The 21,267-nt window shown below is 44.8% G+C and overlaps 1 protein-coding gene across 1 annotated transcript in view; it reads right to left on the bottom strand.

Moving 5' to 3' along the window:
• The window catches only part of HABP4 (hyaluronan binding protein 4), a 41,969-nt gene extending 21,043 nt beyond the window's left edge, over positions 1-20,926 (bottom strand). Inside the window, exons 1-5 of the mRNA XM_054502915.2 lie at positions 20,442-20,926; positions 12,573-12,735; positions 5,590-5,751; positions 5,310-5,378; positions 38-121 (exon numbers count right to left, since the gene is read on the bottom strand). Of these exons, the coding sequence (XP_054358890.1) occupies positions 38-121; positions 5,310-5,378; positions 5,590-5,751; positions 12,573-12,735; positions 20,442-20,793 (830 nt within the window). The 5' untranslated portion in view covers positions 20,794-20,926. The remainder of the gene's footprint in view (positions 1-37; positions 122-5,309; positions 5,379-5,589; positions 5,752-12,572; positions 12,736-20,441) is intronic.
• Between the last annotated feature and the right edge of the window lie 341 nt (positions 20,927-21,267).

The raw sequence follows: 21,267 nt of genomic DNA, 5'->3' as shown, positions 1-21,267 counted from the left end.
ACCACCACCACAATGGGGAATGAACGAAATGCCCTACTTGGCTGGAGACTCCTCTTCCGGGGCGCCCTGGGACTCCTCCACCACTGTGGGTTCCTCCATCGGTGCAGTCGGCTCCACATCACTGAAAAACAGCAAGACCCTCTCTAGTCATACAAATACGTTCACACCAATGCCTTCGTATGTTTAAGATGGAGAAAACATTGTTTTTTTGGTTTTCTGGTGTTTTTTTTTTTTTTTGAGACTGAGTCTCACTCTGTCGCAGTGGTGCAATCTCGGATCACTGCAACCTCCCTCCCAGGTTTAAGTGATTCTCCTCCCTCAGCCTCCTGAGTAACTGGCATCCACCACCACGCCCAGCTAATTTTTTTTGTATTTTTGGTAGAGACAGGGTTTCACCATGTTGGTCAGGCTGGTTTTGAACTCCTGACCTCCCACCCTGACTTCCCAAAGTGCTGGGGTTACAGTTATGAGCCGCCGTGCCTGGCCTATTGAGGGTTTTAAAGTGCATTTTTTTAAAAAAGTAACCACAAATTGAACTACAATAACAGAAAAGACTTTTTCAATTTAAATAATTATTAAATTCTCAACTCCAACCTACTGTAATCAATTCTTTAAAAACTCACTCTTTCTAAAACAAAACTTGAATAATTAACTTTTGTTTTTTAAAATGAAGGTTCCAGGCCGGTGGGGTGGCTCACGCCTGTGATCCTAGCACTCTGGGAGGCCAAGGAGAGTGGATCACTTGAGGCCAGGAGTTTGAGACCAGACTGGCCAACATGGTGAAACCCTGTCTCTACTAAAAATACAAAAATTAGCTGGGCGTGGTGGCTGGAGTGTGGTGGCACTATCACAGCTCACTGTAGTCTCGACCTCCCGGGCTCAAGAGAACTTCCCACCTCAGCCTCTGGAGTAGCTGGGACTACAGGCGCACACCACCATGCCCGGCTAATATTTTGTATTTTTTGTAGAGATGGGATTTCACTTTGTTCCTCAGGCTGGTCTTGAACTCCTGGGCTCAAATGATCCACCTGCCTCAGCCTCCCTAAGTGCTAGGATAATAGGCATGAATCACAAAAAACTGAGTATTTCTTAAACTTCAGCAATTAGCTGATTTTACAGAAAAGAAAAATCATAGTTGTCCTCCTATGTTGACCTAAATTATTTTATAAATGAATATAAAATATTGTGCCTACAGCTATCATAGAACTGTATGATCAAAACTGAAAGACAATTAAGTTTCAAAATTAGCAGCAATTAATTTGGCAGGTTCTGCTATTTTGTTGAAAGTAAATCATCCGGGCACGGTGGCTCACGCCTGTAATCTCAGCACTTTGGGAGGCCGAGGCAGGTGGATCACGAGGTCAGATTGAGACCACCCTGGCCAATATGGTGAAACACCGTCTCTACCAAAAATACAAAAATTAGGTGAGCGTGGTGGCGGGTGCCTGTAGTCCCAGCTACTTGGGAGGCTGAGGCGGGACAATCACTTGAACCCGGGAGGCGGAGGTTGCAGTGAGCGAAGATCATGCCACTGCACTCCAGCCTGGAGACTCTGTCTAAAAAAAAAAGAAAAAAAGGTAAATAATCAATGTTGGCTTTATCAGAAGAAAGATATAACCCCAGGGTCCATGTCTATATTTTGACTTCAGTAGTACTAGTGCAGAAAATGCCTATTTGTGCACATATGTTCCATAAAATGATGTTACACACTTCAAGGCTTTGTTACCTAGTTCAAATTTAATCAGACCTCACACTTAATCAAATCTCTGACAACAACAGATTTTCATCACATTTTGCTTTGAGAACAAATAAAACTGTCTTGCTCTTCACAATAAAAGTTGAAAGGCAGCATTATTGAAAACTGCGTTCATGGGTGTCTACTCCAATTTTAATAAGAAAATAATATCTGATACATTTTTTAAATTATTGCAAATGGAAAAATTCTATTTCAGCACAGATGAATAGAAAAAATTCTATTTTACTGCTGTCAAACTGTTGAAGAAAAGCAGTATTACTTAAATGGCTCAGTCATACCAGTTTGAAGGCACTTTGTCCTTAAATCCAGTTATTGCTGTCAGCGTCTTCAAATAGGAATACTCAACTACAGCAAAGCCCTTACACCTTTAACACACTGGGAAGCACTTGGGCTTTGCCAGCCACAAACACATTACTTACTGTGTTAGGCTCACCTCCACTTTCTTCCCACTAATCAAAAGTAGCACATAACTCCTTCGCATACATCATTTTCATGACCTCAAACCGATTTACTAAGAAATAAATTTCTTACTTTATTAAGAAATGTATGAAGTATATGTATGCATAAATAAAATTTATCTCTATTTATTAATTAAGAAATTAGTCTTACTCTAAGAAAAGCTTTCCACTACAAATTATAACCACCTAAGAGCTTTGACTAGCTGGGTGTGGTGGCTCACGCCTGCAGTCTTAGCTCTTTGGGAGCCAAGGCAGGTGAACTGCTTGAGCCCAGAAGTTTGACACCAGCCTGCGAAACATGGCAGACCTGCATCTCTACTAAAAATACAAAAAAGGCCAGGCACAGTGGCTCACGTCTGTTATCCCAGCACTTTGGGAGGCCGAGGCGAGCGGATCATGAGGTCAGGAGATTGACATCATCCTGGCTAACAGGGTGAAAACCCATCTCTACTAAATATACAAAAAAAATTAGCTGGGCGTGGTTGCATGCGCCTGTAGTCCCAGCTACAGGGGAAGCTGAGGCAGGAGGATCGCTTGAACCCGGGAGGGAGAGGTTGCAGTGAGCAGAGATCATGCCACTGCACTCCAGCCTGGGCAACAGAGTGAGACTCTGTCTCAAAAAAAAAAAAAAATGCTGGGTGTGGTGGGTGTGGTGGCATGCGCCTGTAGTCCTAGCTACTCGGGAAGCTGAGGTGGAAGGATCAACTGAGCCCAGGGTTTCAAGGTTATGGTAAGCCAAGATTGAGCCACCATACTCCAGCGTGGGCAACAGAGTCAGACCCTGTCTTAGACAGAGAGAGAAGAAAAAAAAAAGAGCTTTGACTTTGTAACTCACAAACCAATCCAAAATGAGTGCCATGGGGCACATGTCATTTTAACACTGAGACATGCCAGCCTACCAGGGCCACAAGTGGTCACCTCTTAACATTACAAGGCCAAGGCTGGCCCTCCAGGAAAAGTAACCACTTAGAGCCAAAATGATTTTAAGTTCAAAGGCAAACTGAAATGAAGTGGTAGTATTAGATAAGGTGGTAAATCAGATGATTAAGAAAGAAGGTGCCCAAGCTGGGCACGGTAGCTCACGCCTGTAATTCCAGCACTTTGGGAGGCCAAGGCAGGTGGATCACCTGAGGTCAGGAGTTTGAGACCAGCCTGGCCAACATGCTGAAACCCCATCTCTACTAAAAATACAAAAATTAACCAGGCGTGGTGGCGGGCACCTGTAATCCCAGCTATTCAGAAAGCTAAGGCAAGAGAATTGCTTGAACCTGGGAGGTGGAAGTTGCAGTGAGCCGAGATCGCACCACTGCACTCCAGCCTGGGTGACAGAGTGAGACTCTGTCTCAAAAAAAAAAAAAAAAAAAAAAGAAAGAAAGAAAGAAAGAAAAAGAAAAAGAGAAAGAGAAAGAAAAAAAAAGGAAAGAAAGTGCCTATATTACTTTTTAAAATATATTATCAAAGTAAAATAAAACAAAATTAAAAGATCTGTCATCAAGATCCTATGCAACCTCAGATAGAGAAACACTCAACAAGTTTCTCTTCTTTTCAAGGAGAACACAAACGAGCAATGGTAGTAAATCTAACATTGTTACATTTGATATTAGTTTGTACATTTGTCTTTAAGGACAACAATTTAAGAAAAATAAGTCCATATAAAAAGCTTATATTCTGGCCAGGCACAGTGGCTCATGCCTATAATCGCAGCACTTTGGGAGGCCAAGGCAGGTGGATTACCTGAGGTCAGGAGTTCGAGACCAGCCTGACCAATGTGGTGAAACCCCGTCTTTACTAAAATTACAAAAATTAGCCAGGCATGGTGGCGTGCACCTGTAGTCCCACCTACCTGAGAGGCTGAGGCAGGAGAATCGCTTGAACCTGGGCGGTGGAGGTTGCAGTGAGCCGAGATCGTGCCATTGCACTCCAGCCTGGGTGACAGAGCAAGACTCCGTCTCAAAAAAAAAAAAAAAGCTTATATTCTTCAAAAGAAGAAAAGTGGAAGCCTGGATCCCGTCAAGCCTCTGCACTAGCGGGAAGCCTGCCCTGTAGCACTGCTCACGTTGCACTGCCTGCAGCACGCCCTACCTCTTCTTCTGCAGACACCAGGAAGGCATCATCCCTCCAGCTGTGAAATAAAACAGAGCAGAACCATGTATCCACTCTAACTAGCAGAAGAATTGGCACAGATCTAAGGCACCATGCAGCCTCAGAGAAATGTCCAACTTGAGCCTCAGGTGAAACCTGTCACTAAGCTTCAATCTACAAATGATTTTATGAAATAAAGATGTGTCAAGGATCCACACGAACTTTGAAAGGTATAAACATATAGAATATCCAGGAATTTAAAAAGCATTTTAGGCCAGATGTGGTAGCTCATGCCTGTAATCCTAGCACTTTGGGAGGCTGAGGCAAGAGGAGTTCGAGACCAGTGTGGGCAACATAGTGAGATCTTGTCTCCATTTTAAAAAATAACAAACAAAACAAAAAGCTTTTTTTGTTTTTTTTGAGATGCTGTGTCTTGCTCTGTCACTTGGACTGGACAGCAGTGGCACCATCTCGGCTCACTGCAACCTCTGCCTCCCAGGTTCACACAATTCTTCTGCCTCAGCCTCCTGGGTAGCTGGGACTACAGGTGCCTGCCACCATGCTCTGCTAGGTTTTTTATTTTTAGTAGAAACGGGGTTTCACCATGTTGGCCAGGCTGGTCTCAAACTCCTAACCTCAAGTGATACGTCCACCTTGGCTTCCAAAGTACTGGGATTACAGGCGTGAGTCACCGTGTGCAGCCAACAAAAAGCATTTTGAGGTATGTGCAAATGTACAGTGCCATATGTTTGAGGCATCAGCAAATACATGGTCATCTGTCACAAATTTGTTTGGCTAAAGTAATAGAATTTTAAAAGCAGTTTAAATCTAACTGCAACATAGCAAACCTGTTTTAAAAACTTATCTCACGAAACAAAAGACTAAAATCAATCTCTACTTAGGGGCACACAAGTATAAAGCACAACACAGAAGACATCATTTTCAAGAAGAGCAAAGATCCAGAGATTTCCACTTAATTGCAGGTTCTCAGAGGGCACACACTTACACCGTACCTGGTATCTTTACCCGATCCCCAGGTCCGAACTCCACATCCACCCATGTTGTCTTCAGTTCTGACTGCTCTACGGAAAGAAAAAACAGTCCCTTAAACCAGAAGCTAGTCTCCAGTCAATCTCCAAATCAGAAAGAGTGGTTCATAAAAGTCCCAGGATCAGCTTCTCACAAGACTAACAGCACAGTACTATAAAGTTAACTAAATATTAACACATAATAGATTCATACCATGTGCTGCCACCATCTTAAAGTGAAAATAGCATTTACAAAGAAACTTACATTTTGTCATTCCCACCATATCTTTCAAATTCTCGCTTTCCTCTCTGGTCAAAAGCGTCAAAAACTCTGTTCCCGGGGCCACCTCTGCCTCTGCCGCGCATACCCCCTCTCGGGCCTCCACGTCCTCTCAACGGTCTGTCTCGATCAAACCTATCACCTGGTCTAGGAAGGAGTGGATATAATAAAAACTGGTAAATTAAAGGTCTAAGGTCTCTCCAGAAAAAAATTCTAAAAGAAAATCATGGTTATAGTATACTGGAAAGAATGGTGGCTTGAATCATAAATTAATAGTTAACCTTTAGTGAGCGCATACTATAGACTACATACCTGGCATTGTTCTGAGCACTTTACATATAGTAATTGGATTCTCACAAACAGATCTTTAATATACAATTATTGCCTATAGATGAAGAAACGGAAGCAGAGGCTAAGTGGTGGGGCCAGTCCAGGAGAAGCAGATGCTAGACAGGCATAGTACTAATCTGAATGGGGCCTTCCTCTCTCTGGAGCTAGTTTCCTTACTCAAAAAATGAGAATGTTAGATAAATAAATTCTAAGGTTCATTCCTGTTCTAATACCAAATCTTTAAATTTGGAATGTTTTGTATAAGAAAAATGGTTAAACTTCAAATTATGCCCCTTCCCAAATCTCCCTCCTAAACACACAACCAGCCGGTAACATTTGGAACTGTGAACACCTTAACCTGCCTTCTACCCCATTACTCCACATAAACGGCCAAGGGCAGCTGAAGACCTCTTTGTTAAGCCCAATAGCAACTTTTGTCTTCATGTCATTTGACCCCAGTGTCATATGACACTGCTGCCCACTAATCTTCCTGACTTTCTGGCTTCTCTTTTTCTGCCTGCCCTTAGAAAATTATTTTTGGAATAGATAATACCCAAACATGGTACAAAACTCACATTGTTCCTCAGCCACGCAATTCCACTTCTCAGAGGCAGCCAATTCAAGATTCAGAGAAGGGGAAAGTTCTCCGCCTGCCTCTCATGCCTAAACATTTGTCTTGGTGCTCTACACGGATACCCATCTGTCCTTATCCTTGTGGGCACTCTCACTTTTCTTTTGTTTGTTTTATTAGAAGCTTACTTTAGATTTCTTTTTTTGAGGCAGAGCCTTGCTCTGTTGCCCAGGCTGGAGTTCAGTGGCAGGATCTCGGCTCATGCCACATCCACCTGGCACCCATGCTAATGCTAACTGGCCCTGTGTCTCTCATCTGATTGCAGGACATGAAGCCAGTTACTTCCTAGACATCTCCACCCGGACATCCCCAAGTCAGGCACATACATGCCCAATGCGGAGCCCTTATTCCTCCTGTGATCCCCAACTCACAATACGAGCGAGAGCCCAAGCCACTCCTCCCTCTTCTTCCTCTGCCACATCAGAGCCTGGACCCAGGACCTGATTGCCCACCCACTCCTCCCTGCACCGTTGCTGGGCACCATCACTCTTTCTGAGGACTTGTCTCTCCTTCACTAAGCTCTAAGCTCTTTTTCACCATTGTAACAATAGTTTAATAAGAGAAATGTTTTCTAATTTGGCAAGGCTTTTAAAAACATTTAAAATCACAAGAAATTACTTATTTAATAGAGGTCCTGGCATCAAGAAACCTAGTGGCATTAGTAGCTCAAACACCAGCACTAGAGGTATGTTACAATCTACTTTTATGGCTAAAAGTGTTACATTAAGAAGCCGCTATACAACAGTGGGTAAAAGTATACAAAACTCGCAATCTTCCTTACTCAAAAAATAAATACAGAAGTACTGATCATTAACGTTATGCCAGTCTCTTATAAGAAACACCAACCTAAATAAATTCTCCAAGTTGGCTTTTCTGTCTCCCACCTCCTGTAACCAAAACCTGATTCTAAACTATAGCAAATATCTAAAGCAAAACCTGATTCTAAACTACAGCAAATATCTAAAGCAGGCTGGGCTCGGTGGCTCACGCCTGTAATCCCAGCACTTTGGGAAGCCGAGACGGGCAGACCACTCGAGGTCAGGAGTTTGAGACCAGCCTGGCCAATATGGTGAGACCCCATCTCTACTAAAAATACAAAAATTAGCCGGCCGTTGTGGCGGATGCCTGTAATCTCAGCTACCTGGGGGACTGCAGCAGGAGAATCGCTTGAACCCAGGAGGCAGAGGTTGCAGTGAGCCGAGATGGCACCACTGCACTCCAGCCCGGGCAACAAAGTGAGACCTTGTCTTAAAAACAAAAACAAAAACAAAAACTAAAGCAGGCTAGGAGTGGTGGCTCACGCCTGTAATTCCAGCACTTTGGGAGGCCAACACAGTTGGATCGCTTGGGCCCAGGAGTTCGAGACTAGTTTGGGCAACATGGCAAAACTCCACCTCTACTAAAAAATATAAAAATTAGCCAGGCATAGTGGTGCATGCCTGGTAATCTCAGCTACTCAGGAGGCTGAGGTGGGAGGATTACTTGAGCCCAGGAGTGCAGTGAGCCGAGATCCTGCCACTGCACTCCAGCCTGGGAGACAGAGCAAGACCCTGCCTCAAAAAAAGAAATCTAAAGTACAGTTCTAAAACAAAAGAAAAGTAACAGTAATTTTTTTTTTCAGACAGTATCTCACTCTGTTGCCCAAGCTGGAGTGCAATGGCCCAATCACTGCTCACTGCAGCCTGGATCTCCCAAGCTCAAACAATCTTCCCATGTCAGTCCCCCAAGCAGCTGAGACTACAGGCATGTGCCACCACACTCGGCTAATTACCTTTTGTAGAGATGCAGGTTTCACCATGTCGCCCAGGTTGGTCTCAAATTACTGGGCTCAAGAGATCCGCCTACCTAGGCCTCCCAAAGTGCTAGGACTACGGGTATAAGCCACTGTGCCCAGCCAACAGTAAACTCTCTCTCTTTTTTTTTTTTTTTTGAGACAGAGTCTTGTTCTGTCTCCCAGGCTGGAGTGAAGTGGTGCAATCTCAGCTCACTGCAGCCTCTGCCTCCCAGATCAAGTGATTCTCATGCTTCAGCCTCCTCAGTGATTGAGATCACAGCCGTGTGCCACCATGCCTGGCAAATTTTTTTTTTTTTTTTAGAGACAGAGTCTCGCCTGTCACACAGGCTGGAGTGACGTGGCGCAATCTTGGCTCACTGCAACCTCCACTTCCCAGGTTCAAGCGATTATCCTGCCTCAGCCTCCAGACTAGCTGGGATTACAGGCGTGTGCCACCACACCCAGCTAATTTTGTATCTTCAGTACAGATGTGGTTTCACCATGTTGGCCAGGCTGGAATCGAATTCCTGAGCTCAGGTGATCTGCCTGCCTCTGCCTCCCAAAGTGCTGGGATTTCAGGTGTGAGCCACTGTGCCCAACCTACAAATTCTTTTTTTTTTTTTTTTTTTTTTTGAGACAGAATCTCGCTTTGTCACACAGGATAGACTGCAGTGGCATGATCTCGGCTCACTGCAACCTCTGCCTCCTGGGTTCAAGCGATTCTCCTGCCTCAGCCTCCCAAGTAGCTGGGATTACAGGCACACCCCACTAATTTTTGCATTTTTAATAAGGCGGGGATTCACTATGTTGGCCAGGCTGGTCTTGAACTCCTGACCTCAGGTGATCTGTCTGCCTCAGCCTCCCCAAAGTGCTGGGATTACAGGCGTGAGCCATTGTGCCGCCAAGAGCATTTCTTATAGCACTTTCCCCAAGCTTGAATATGATAAAATTTGATCTTTGCTCATCTGATAGTGAAAAAGGGTGTCACCTTGAGTTTCTTTGATACCTATACATGTTTATTGGACAGAATTATAGAATCTTCATAATCTGGAAAGATTATCTAAATTCAGCCCTCTCCATTTTTCAATGAGGAAACAGACCCAGAGTTTCAGCAATATGTGTAGTAGTCTTGTCACAGCCAGCTGCCATGGATTTCTATTCTACCCAGGCAGAGCACGTGTTTTCCCATGGAAGCAATGTCATAAACGGCGCTGGGATTAATGGGCATGTCTCCGTCCCCGAGATCTGCTATATCATTTGGTGCACATATTCTGGGAATAAACTACTGTTTTTAATGCAGTAGGAATTTTTCCTTAGGCTCCAAACAAACTTAACTGAACTCTTAGAACATAGACTATTAGGAGATTAGTCTGCCTCTGTCTAGATGAATTTTGGCTCTTCCTTTCTGTAGTTTACCGGTCATTTAAAATCAATTCCTGTTCTGAAAAAAAATCCCTCAGATGTTTACCCTCCCCCCATTATTAACGAGCTTTAAGCAAATTGTGGTAAAATATACATACCATAACATTTACCATTTTAATCATTTTTAAGTGTTCAGTTCTGTGGCATTAAGTACATTCACACTGTTGTGTAACTATCATCACCATCCTTCTCCAGAACTTTTTATGTTTTCAAACTGAAACTTGGTATCCACACTGAACTCCTCATTCATACCTCCATGGGCTCCAGGCTTCCCACTTGTGAAACAGGCGTCATGTCTACTTGCTACGACTGTTGTAAGACAGTGAATCACAGGTCTATAAAGCAGGATGCTTGGCTCAAATGTTATTTTCCTTCCTTTTGCTTGTGAGTTTGTCATAAATAAAACTTTCTACATTTTATTTATTAAGAGTGTTTTTATTATTAGTTAAGAGTATTATTTGAGAGTATTTTTTAAGAAACTAAGAAAATGTTTTCTGATATCAAGATTCAGATTTCCTTGAAAGTGAAAATCCCCTACATATCTTTACTATGATGCGCTGAGAACACATTACTTCTGTGGCATTCCTGCCAAAAGTGCGTGACCTTGTTCCACGAGGAAACATCAGAAAAACTCAAAATCTGGGACATGTTATAAAATAACTGGCTCATACTCTTCAACATGTCAAATTCATAGACAAAGGAAGGCTAAGGAGCTGTTCCTAATTAAAGATGACTAAATACAATGCATTTGCCTGGAGTGGATCCTGAACCAGAAATGTTTTCTCTTTCGTGAAAAGACATCACTGGGACAATTGGTGAAATCTGAGTAAAGTCTGTAGACTACGTAATTTAGAGAATTAGATAACAACAGTATTGTATTCGTTTTAATGACTTTGAAAATTGTATCATGTTTTTAGGAAATGCATTTGAAGTATTTAGGAGTAAGGGGACATTCCTACACCTTATTCTTGAATAACAAAAAAAGGTTGTGTGGTGTGGTGGGGGATGGATGATAAAGCAAATGTGGTAAAAAGTTAGTGTGTGGGAGTCTCGAAGGGCAGATGGAAATTCTTTGTATAATTCTTAAAACTTTTCTGTAATTCTGAACTTATTTAAATAAAAAAAACCCTCCATAATTCCATATCCCACCTTACTCTTCCATATATGTATTATTTCACTTAACAGCTATTTTTTCATGTCACATATAAACATCTATTTTATCCTTTTTAAAGACTACACAGTCTTGCTACTAAAAAAGGGGGGAAACATGGGTTTGTGCAAGTGAACTATAATTTCCTCGTTTCCACAGAATCCCTAAAGTGAGGGGAAAATAAATACCCAAATGCTTCCAAAAATAAGCAGCTCTGCTCCAAGAAGCTTTGCAGAAACAAGTAGACTGTGCTTACTACACAGCAGATTTGAAGTAATCACCAAAAAAGGTGCAAAATTAAGCCTTTCTATAAGTTTCTCCCTCCAACATGGTTGCAGATAGACTATCTCAATGTCTTGAATGTGTAACTTCTAGGTGAATAGTTCTGCACGAGTCATCACCTGCTCAGCCCACCCAGGCTAAGTTACTCTCTGCTGGACTTTTGTTTTGTTTCGTTTTTAATAGGCTCTATAGTATAGTTTTACAAAGCCACATTTTTTGGTTAAAACTTGTTGCCAGAATCCTAAATGGAATGGAATTAGCAGTCAAGAAGCAGAAAGAGTTTGGAAAAATGGCTCCCTTGACATATAACTGTTCACTATTCTAGTCTTCCTTAGCTTGTTTAACTTTATTTTCCTTGAAATGTGATTCACTAGTTGTTTCTGTTTAACATAAACAGGTTTAATAATTAAACAAAGGCTTTAAGCAGCAAGTACCAAGCATAAGACACAACCCTTCCCCATGTTGAGGTGGAGTGCGGTGGCCACCATGCTGCCACATCACTAAGCAGCGACGCAACACTCCACCAGCCCACGACTTCTGTCCATGTTAGAGTACTTCCGAGAGCAGCCATGCCCTCCAGAAATTGGTATTACACATCATAACAGACTCTTCTTCAAATTTCATCATGGCAGCCTACTGACCTGACCGTAGAGCTAGGAATTTATTTCAATCCATTGAGCAGTCTAAATTGGTAATGTGAAATCAAAAACCATAATTATATCCCTAGTCCAAAATTATATCTCTAATTTAGAACTTCAAAAGAAAACTTAACCAGTTCAACACAATCCTGTGTAATTTCTTTTTAAGAGTGTTCTTCAGTTACCAACAAGCAATTCATTTTTAATTATACAATCATTTCCTGAACCAAGACGTAAAGGCATCTATGAGGAAAAAGGAAGATCCTTCCCATCATCTAAGGTAACATGAATTGCACATAAATTAGTAAAACATTCCTAGGACTGGTACCACAAAAACCAGTAGCCAGCAGAAAGTTGTATTTTCTGGGCCGGGCATGGTGGCTCACTCCTGTAATCCCAGCACTTTGGCAGGCCAAGGCAGGAGGATCACCTGAGGTTGGGAGTTCAAGACTAGCCTGACCAACATGGAGAAACCCCGTCTCTACTAAAAACACAAAATTAGCCGGGCGTGGTGGCACATGCCTGTAATCCCAGCTACTTGGGAGGCTGAGGCAGGAGAATTGCTTGAACCCGGGAGCGGAGGTTGCAGTGAGCCCAGATCGCACCATTGCACTCCAGCCTGGGCGACAAGAGCGAAACTGTCTCAAAAAAAAAAAAAAAGAAAGAAAAGAAAAAGAAAGTAGCATTTTCTCAAAACCTTTCTGGTTCCCCATCCGGCCTGCCGAGGACTGCAGCACATACTTTTCATCTGGAAACTTCTCAGCTGTGAAGTCCGCCTGCCTCTCTGTCTCATAGGGTCGGTATTCCCTGTAGGATCTCCGCTCAGCTCTTCCAAGCATCCCCTCCGGCCCACGGCTGTCATTCCATCCTTGCTGCTCCCCTCTTCTAGGAGTCCGCTTCTGGCCTACCAACAGAAAATCAAAGCAGAGAGCTGGAACACAACGTCTGCAACAGCACAGTATTAAACTTTACAGGTACTTGTAAATTTCATTTTTCTAGAAATCAACATCATAGGAGAATTCAGGAAGTTTAGAAAACTTCAAAGAAAAAAGTTGCTGATATTACAACTGCCCACAGTCTACTACTTTTTAATAGAATGCTACTATTAAATCATGCTTTCCCTATATCCTAGAAAGTATATGACAAACTAAGCTCACCTATAATTACAGGCACCTCCCAATAACTGTGACAGCCATGGGTACATTTTACTAAATAAGCTACAGTTCACAAAAGCAGTCTTACAAAAACACAGTGTGTAAGCCGTACCTAGAAAATGAAAGAATATCCTATATTTCAGACTATACTTTTAGAATCCCAACTGCCCATTACACAGCAACTATGGCTTATCACTGGCTACTAAGGTTTTTGTTTTTATTTTGTATTTTGTTTATTTACTTACTTAATTACTTGAGACAGAGTCTTGCTCTGTTACCCAGCCCGAAGTGCAGTGCACTGTGCAATCTTGGCTCACTGCAATCTCTGCCTCCTGGGCTCAAGCAATTCTCATGCCTCAGCCTCCCAAGATGCTGGGATTACAAGCATGTGCCACCATGCCCAGCTAATTTTTGTATTTTTAGTAGAGACAGGTTTCACCATGTTGGCCAGGCTGGTCTCGAACTCCCAGCTTCAAGCAGTTCACCCACCTCAGCCTCCTGAAGGGCTGGGATTACAGGCATGAGCCTCAGCGCCTGGCCAAGGTTTTTGTTTTTAAAGTTTGTAGTACTTACATTTTTACTTTGAAAACAGATTTTCCTGCTATTCTATGAGATATATAGACTTGGAATTATAACTTCCTGAATATGAACCAAACACTGCTATTTGGCAACGTGCCCAAGAGTCAGCCAGTACTTGAGGGCATCTCTTTTTGTCCACACAGTCCAGCACTTGGACACTGTGCTGGGACCACAGACTCTGGTTTTGTTCTTGTGTTCTTTCTTGAGACTGAGTTTCGCTCTTGTTGCCCAGGCTGGAGTGCAATGGCCCGATCTCGGCTCACCGCAACTTCCGCCTCCCAGGTAGAGATTAGCTGGGATCACAGTCCTGCGCCACCACGCCTGGCTAATGTTGTATTTTCAGTAGAGACGAGGTTTCTCTATGCTGGTCAGGCTGGTCTCCTCGGCCTCCCAAAGTGCCAGGATTACAGGCATGAGCCACCGCGCCTGGCCAAGACTCTGGTCTTTTCCTCTGTCCTGTCACCTTGCTTTACTCCCCTTTAGTTTTAACGCTTTAAACATCTTAAGCAAAGTCTATGTTTGAAGCCATCTAATACTTGGTAAATACATTGTGGAGAACTTTGTCACATCTTTAATCTTCAAAAAAAGTCTATCTTTTTTTATATACATTTAAAAGATCTCTCACTATGTGCAATTTTTACTATAGTGGCTTCAATTTTTCTTGGTACAAATTACTCTCCACATTAGTTGTATAGCTATAAAATATGACATTTATTCAAGTTAATGGATATATATATATTTTTTTTTTCTTTTTTTGAGATGGAGTCTTGCTCTGTTACCCAGGCTGGAGTGCAGTGGCGCCATCTTGGCTCACTGCAAACTCCGCCTCCCAGGTTCATGCCATTCTCCTACCTCAGCTTCCCCAGTAGCTGGGACTATAGGCGCCCGCCACCACGCCCGGCTAATTTTTTGTATTTTTAGTAGAGACGGGGTTTCACCATGTTAGCCAGGATGGTCTCGATCTCCTGACCTCGTGATCCACTCTCCTCGGCCTCCCAAAGTGCTGGGATTACAGGCGTGAGCCATTGCGCCCGGCCACGGATATATTTTTTAACTATTAGACTTCCCTCCCACTTAGATACACATAAGACCTTAAGGAATATATGTATATACATACTTTTCTATTTTCCCATTTAATATTTTCTACCAAAATTTTATCATCTGGGTACAGGTAAATCTTAACCGGTCTCATTTTAAAGCAAAAATGATGTTTATGACATCACTAACATAAAATTATATAATTTATTCCTTGTTAAAGTATTTTTTTCAAGTGTGAAAGTTGCACAACAGATCTAAATTCAACCTACTATAATTTTAATGTCCCATAACCTAGAAATATTTAAATTCAATTCATATCCTGTAGTGAGGTCATAATCTGAGGCTTGTGATATGTTTAGGATATGGGAAAGATGTTATCATAAGTGGAGCATAATGTTTTATTTACTTATTTATTTTTTGAGGCAGAGTCTTGCTCTGTCACCCAGGCTGGAGTACAATGGTGTGATCTCGGCTCACTGCAACCTCCGCCTCCCAGGTTAAAGCAATTCTCCTGCCTCAGCCTCCTGAGCAGCTGGGATAACAGGCATGTGCCACCATACCAGGCTAAGTTTTGTGTTTTTAGTAGAGCTAGGGTTTCACCATGTTGGCCAGGCTGGTCTCGAACTCCTGACCTCAAGTGATCCACCTGCCTCGGCCTCCCAAAATGCTGGGATTACAGGCATGAGCCACTGCGCCTGGCTTTTTTTTTTTTTTTAGACCGAGTCTCACTCTATCACCCAGGCTGGAGTGCCATGGCACCATCTCGGCTCACTGCTACCTCCACCTCCCTGGTTCAAGTGATTCTACTGCCTCGGCCTCCTGAGTAGCTAGGATTACAGGTGACTGCCACCACATCCAGCTAATTTTTTTGTATTTTTAGTAGAGATGGGGATTCACCATGTTGGCCAGGCTGGTCTCGAACTCCAGACCTCAGGTGATCCACCCGCCTCAGCCTCCCAAAGTACTGGGATTACAGGTGTGAGTCACTGTGCCCGGCCACCTTTTTTTTTTTTCTTTTTTGAGACAGTCTCACTCCGTCACCCAGACTGCCAGGCTGGAGTACAGTGGCACAATCTCAGCTCACTGCAACCTCTGTTACCCGGGTTCAAGCGATTCTCATCTCAGCCTCCCAGGTAGCCGGGATTACAGGCCTGTGCCACCACGCTCAGGTAATTTTCTGTATTTTTACTACAGACAGGGTTTCACCATGTTGGCCAGGATGGTCTTGAACTCCTGACCTCAGGTGACCCACCTGCCTCGACCTGCCAAAGTGCTGGGATTACACACATAAGCCACTGCACCTGGCAGAGTATTATGCTTTGACTGCAGACATATCAAGATAATGACACTTTTCTTTTTTTTCGACAGGGTCTCTGTCACCCAGGCTGGACTGCAGTGGTGTGATCATAGTTTACTGCAGCCTTGACTTCGGGGGCTCAAGTGATCCTCCCACCTCAGCCTCTCAAATAGCCAGGACTACAGGCTGCACCATCACACCCAGCTAATTAAAAAAAAATTTTTTTTTTGGTAGAGACAGGTCTCATTTTGTTGCCCAGGCTGGTCTTGAACCCCAGAGCTCGAGTGATCCTCCCGCCTAGCCTCCCAGTGCTGGGATCACAGGCGTGAGCCACCATGCAGCCCCCACTGTGACTGACACTTGTGCCCAGTTGCCTAGGAGTGTGCAACATCAGATCTGGGGGCACGTGCTTTATTAAGAGTTCAGAACTGGGGCCGGGTGCAGTGGCTCACGCCTGTAATCCCAACACTTTGGGAGTTCGAGGCGGGCAGATCACAAGGTCAGGAGATTGAGACCATCCTGGCTGACGTGGTGAAACCCTGTCTCTACTAAAAATACAAAAAATTAGCCGGGCGTGGTGGTGGGCATCTGTAGTCCCAGCTACTGGGGAGGCTGAGGCAGGAGAATGGCTGAACTCGGGAGGTGGAGCTTGCAGTGAGCCAAGATCGTGCCACTGCACTCCAGCCTGGGCGACAGAGCGAGACTCTGTCACAAAAAAAAAAAAAAAAAAAAAAAAGAGTTCAGAACTGGAAAAGGCATTCAAAATGTAAGGTAGAAAAAGCCACTAAGAAAGTTAATTACCCAACAAGTTGAAAATTATAACAGATCATGACATAACAGTCATCAGAAAATTTGTCAACAGTAACAATACTTTTCCATACTTTTACCTCAGCGCAAAAAGAGTTATTTTAACACAGTTTCAGATTTCCTATTTCCAACCCATAGTTTTAAAAACATCTTTTATTATCTCCACTCAACTACAGAATTACTTATAGGTGCTTATCCCACCTCTCTGCTTCCTCCAAGTTATTTTTTAATTGCGTCAAATTTGGAATTCATCAAACTTAAAATAGGACATTTACTGTACACCATATTAAAGCCTTTTCCAACAGTATAAAACTGAAAACTGTTAAATACAATTGGCTACTTATTAGAATAATTATCAATATCAAGCAAACATTTGATTTTCCCTCCCAAACCCCCCAAAACAAAGATAATTAGAATAATTATCAGTTTTGGGCAAACATCTCGTTCTCCTTCACAACCCTCCCAAAACAAAGATAATCAGCATCCAATTTTTTCCCCACTATTTAGTACTAAGAGATCAACACTGCCATGAATTGGGCTTGTTTTTCTGTGCTGGATCAGCAGCTCCAAGTGGAGAATGCAAGCACTGCATTTCACTAACCTCCCCAAGAAAAGGCTGGCACATGCATTCATCATCATCTAAACCAAGCCCAGGTAAAGAAACAGAATACAATAAAATTTACAGTAAGATTTTCCACAAAATAAAATTGAGCTTTGTTTCAAAGAACATAATTCTGAAAGGCTAGGAAAACCAAAACTGAAACGGCCTCTCATGACTTTAAGAATGAACTTATTGAGCAAGGCTCACCCAAGGGTTTATATATATATTTCTAGACAGATAGTCAGACATTAAAAACCTACATTTTTGGCCAGGCATCATGGCTCACGCCTGTAATCCCAGCACTTTGGGAGGCTGAGACAGGCGGATCACCTGAGGTCAGGAGTTCAAGACCAGCCTGGACAACATGGTGAAACCCCATCTCTACTAAAAATATAAAAAATTAGGCTAGGCACGGTGGCTCACACCTGTAATCCCAGCACTTTGGGAGGCCAAGGCAGGCAGATCATGAGGTCAAGAGATCGACACCATCCTGGCCAACATAAACATAGTGAACCCATGCCTCTACTAAAAAATATACAAAAATTAGCTGGGCATGGTGGCGTGCGCCTGTAGTCCCAGCTACTCAGGAGGCTGAGGCAGGAGAATCACTTGAACCGGGGAGGCAGAGGCTGCAGTGAGTCGAGATCCCGCCACTGCACTCCGTCTCAAAAAAGAAAAAAAATTAGCCGGGCATGGTGGCAGATGCCTGTAATGCCAGCTACTCAGGAGGCTGAGGCAGGAGAATCGCTTTAACCCAGGAGGTGGAGGTTGCAGTGAGCCGAGATCATACCACTGCACTCCAGCCTGGGTGACAGAGCAAGACTCTGTCTCAAAAAAAAACCCAAAAAACCGTTTTCCACAGGAAAAGCTTGTGACTTCCACATTCTTTCAGGATTAACATTTCTATGATATGTCAAACATGTTTTATTTTTGTCTACGCTAAGCATTCACTTACAACATTCTAACTAAATTAAAAATTTTGAATGTTAGAAAAGTACAGTGCTTCATATCAACTAGGGTTACAAAACCTTGAGAGAATAGCTCTGACACCCATTACAGATAAATTTAGTACAGTAACTACATAAATGGAAATTAATGAGCTGTTTGCTCCTGAAATAACACATACTTGAAAAAGAACTTGAATGATAAAATTTCCGTTCTAACTACAAAATCAACTAAATACCTTTAGTTGATTTCAAAAGCCAGATCACTTAGACCTAACTACTGACAGAAAAAAAAAGTTATGAGTGTACTACATGACAACATCAAGTGCAGGAAACGGGTTGCAACCCAGTTTATATCATTTAAGTTTAGAAAGAAAAGAAATAGCTCTGTGCATTTACGTATATAAATGCAAAGTGTCAACAGTAGGAAAAATAAGAGGATTTTCACTTAACCTCATACATTTTGGAATTGCTTAAAATTTTTAACAGAAAAATGCATGACAATTTTAAAAAGGCTAAAAATCAATGTATTAACAGCACTAACTCGTCTCACGTTTTTCTGAAGAACAGAATTGTTGTTGTTGTTTTTTTTTTTTTTTGAGACGGAGTCTCGCTCTTTCGCCCAGATTGGAGTGCAGTGGCTCGATCTCGGCTCACTGCAAGCTCCACCTCCGGGGTTCACGACATTCTCCTGCCTCAGCCTCCCGAGTAGCTGGGACTACAGGTGCCCGCCACCACGCCCGACTAATTTTTTGTATTTCTAGTAGAGACGGGATTTCACCGTGTTAGCCAGGATGGTCTCGATCTCCTGACCTCGTGATCCGCCCGCCTCGGACTCCCAAAGTGCTGGGATTACAGGCGTGAGCCACCACACCCGGCATTTGTTAAAAAATAAAGGGTGAAGAAAAGCTTAGCCTTCCTCAATTCCTTTATTATATTGATGTAAATAAGTTTAAGAGAAAAACATAAAAAACAGGATATAAAATGCACAATGTATCTCCAGTCTCACTGTTTAGATAGGCTCAGAAATTTACTGACCTACCAAAGTGTCGTGAGATAGTCAATAACATTTTTTTTAAATCATTTTCAACATCTTTATTGTAGTGACTTGATTTTCAAGTGATGACTCTGGATTTAACTTTACACAAATAAAGGTAAACATTACCCAGCTGCACATCAAAGCCCTAATACTTAAACCTGAGACGTTTCCTCAGGGCTGTGATGCACAATTTTTATCAAGCAAGGAACAAACCAATAAAGCCAAGTTGAACACACTGGCAAACGTTGGCAGGAATGGTCAACCTACACATCTTAATCGTAACACTCTGCAAACCTTGGGACCGCTGCCTTATTTCAAGAAAACAGGAAACACAGGTGGAGTGTTGCTGGCTCTGCCACTGACGCAGTTCAGGTGAGAGAATGAACTCTGAAGCACCCTCCCCGTCCGCAGCCAGCAAGACACCACGCTGCGCACCGGTTTTTCTTGCTAAATAGGGAGTCGGGAACTCCGAATATTCTTGCTGGAAAGGTTAAAAACGCTTTTCTTAAATTAGCCTTGAGCTATTTATAAGTTGCACATCCCATCAACACCACACAAAGTACTGAAATACGATGCCCGCTGCCTCCTGGAAGCTACCGGACGGGGAAGGGGCGAAGGCGCCAGGCCGGACCGCGCCGGGTACCCCCGCCCGGGCCCCGACGTCACAGGCCGTCCCGCGGTCGCCCAGGCCTCCGGCATCACAGAGGCCCCCAGCCCCGGGACTGGGCGCCCTCCTCCTCCCCACCGCGCTCTCGGGTGGCTCCGACCTCAATCTTGCAGAGGCTGGGCTGGAGGATGAAGGTCCCCGCCAGGTCTGGATGTGGGAGCCCCGGGGTAGCGACCTCGGCGTTCGCCCCCACACGCCACCCCAGCAACCTCCCTCAACTTCGTCCAACTTGCCGTAGAGCCTCAGCGCCAGGGTTTGAGGGCCCCACCCCACCCCAAGCCAGCGTTTCCCCCGGAGCCCCGCAAGGGGCTGGCGAGGGCTGGAAGGGGTGTGACCCCTGCCCCTCTCCTCCTACCTTCGGCGGCCACCAGGACCCTCAACTCTCCCTGCTCTTTCCGGGCCCCTCCTCCTGAAACCGGCCCCCGGGACCCCAGTCTCACAGCGGGCCGAGCCGTGGTCCGCTACCCGCGCCGTCCCCGCGTACCCGGCGCCTGCAGGCCGCCCCCGGGGCTATCCGGCCGCTGAGCGACGGGCGCCGGGAGGCTCTTGCGCTCCTTCTGCGACTCCCTCCTGCCGCCCGCGCCGGCTCTGTGGCCTGAGGCCCCGGCTGGGCTCCTGCCGCCGCGGGGACCGGCCCCGGCCGCCGCCGCCGCCGCCTCGTCGCGCCTCTTGCGCTGCAGCTGCTGCTGGCGCCGGCGCTCGGCCTCGCGCAGGATGTCGAACGGGTCCGACTCGTCGTCCAGCAGCTGATGGAAGCGGTTGGCCACCACGCAGCCGAAACTCTCCTGCATCGCGGCACCGGCGGCAGCCACGGGGCTCCCCAGAGCGCCCTTCATGCCGCCGCCACCACTGCGGGCCCGGGAGGGCAGCCCACGCGAGCGCGTCTCAGCGAAGCCGGCGGCCAGGACCCATGCCGCCCTCTCCGCCGCCACCGCCCTCCGGGCCCTACCCTGTCCGGCCCCTACCGGCGCCCGCCCCCGCGGCGCCGCCGCCGTCCGCCCAGCCGCGCCAGACAGCCAATCAGCGCGTGCGGGTACGCCCCCTTTCCGAGACGGCGCGCCTGGAGACCCAATCACCGACCGGCTGCTGCCACGTCACGCGACCTCTGGGCCCTGCCCCGTCCCCTCAGCAGGGAGGGGCGGGGCCCAGGGGCGGAGCTACTAGCTGGTCCAGGCGGCGCGGACGGGGCGGTGGGGTCTCGGCCGTGTGTGCTTTCTCCCGGGACTGCGACCGTATTTGCTATCGGCCACTCTGCTTTGAAGCTTATGTATACATTTAGCCGTGCAACAGCTACATATTGCGCACTTACC

This window comes from Pongo pygmaeus, chromosome 13, assembly GCF_028885625.2.
Source record: "Pongo pygmaeus isolate AG05252 chromosome 13, NHGRI_mPonPyg2-v2.0_pri, whole genome shotgun sequence".
NCBI lineage: Eukaryota > Metazoa > Chordata > Mammalia > Primates > Hominidae > Pongo > Pongo pygmaeus.
Note: the sequence above shows the minus strand (reverse complement) of the source record. Positions and strands in the feature narration are given on the sequence as shown.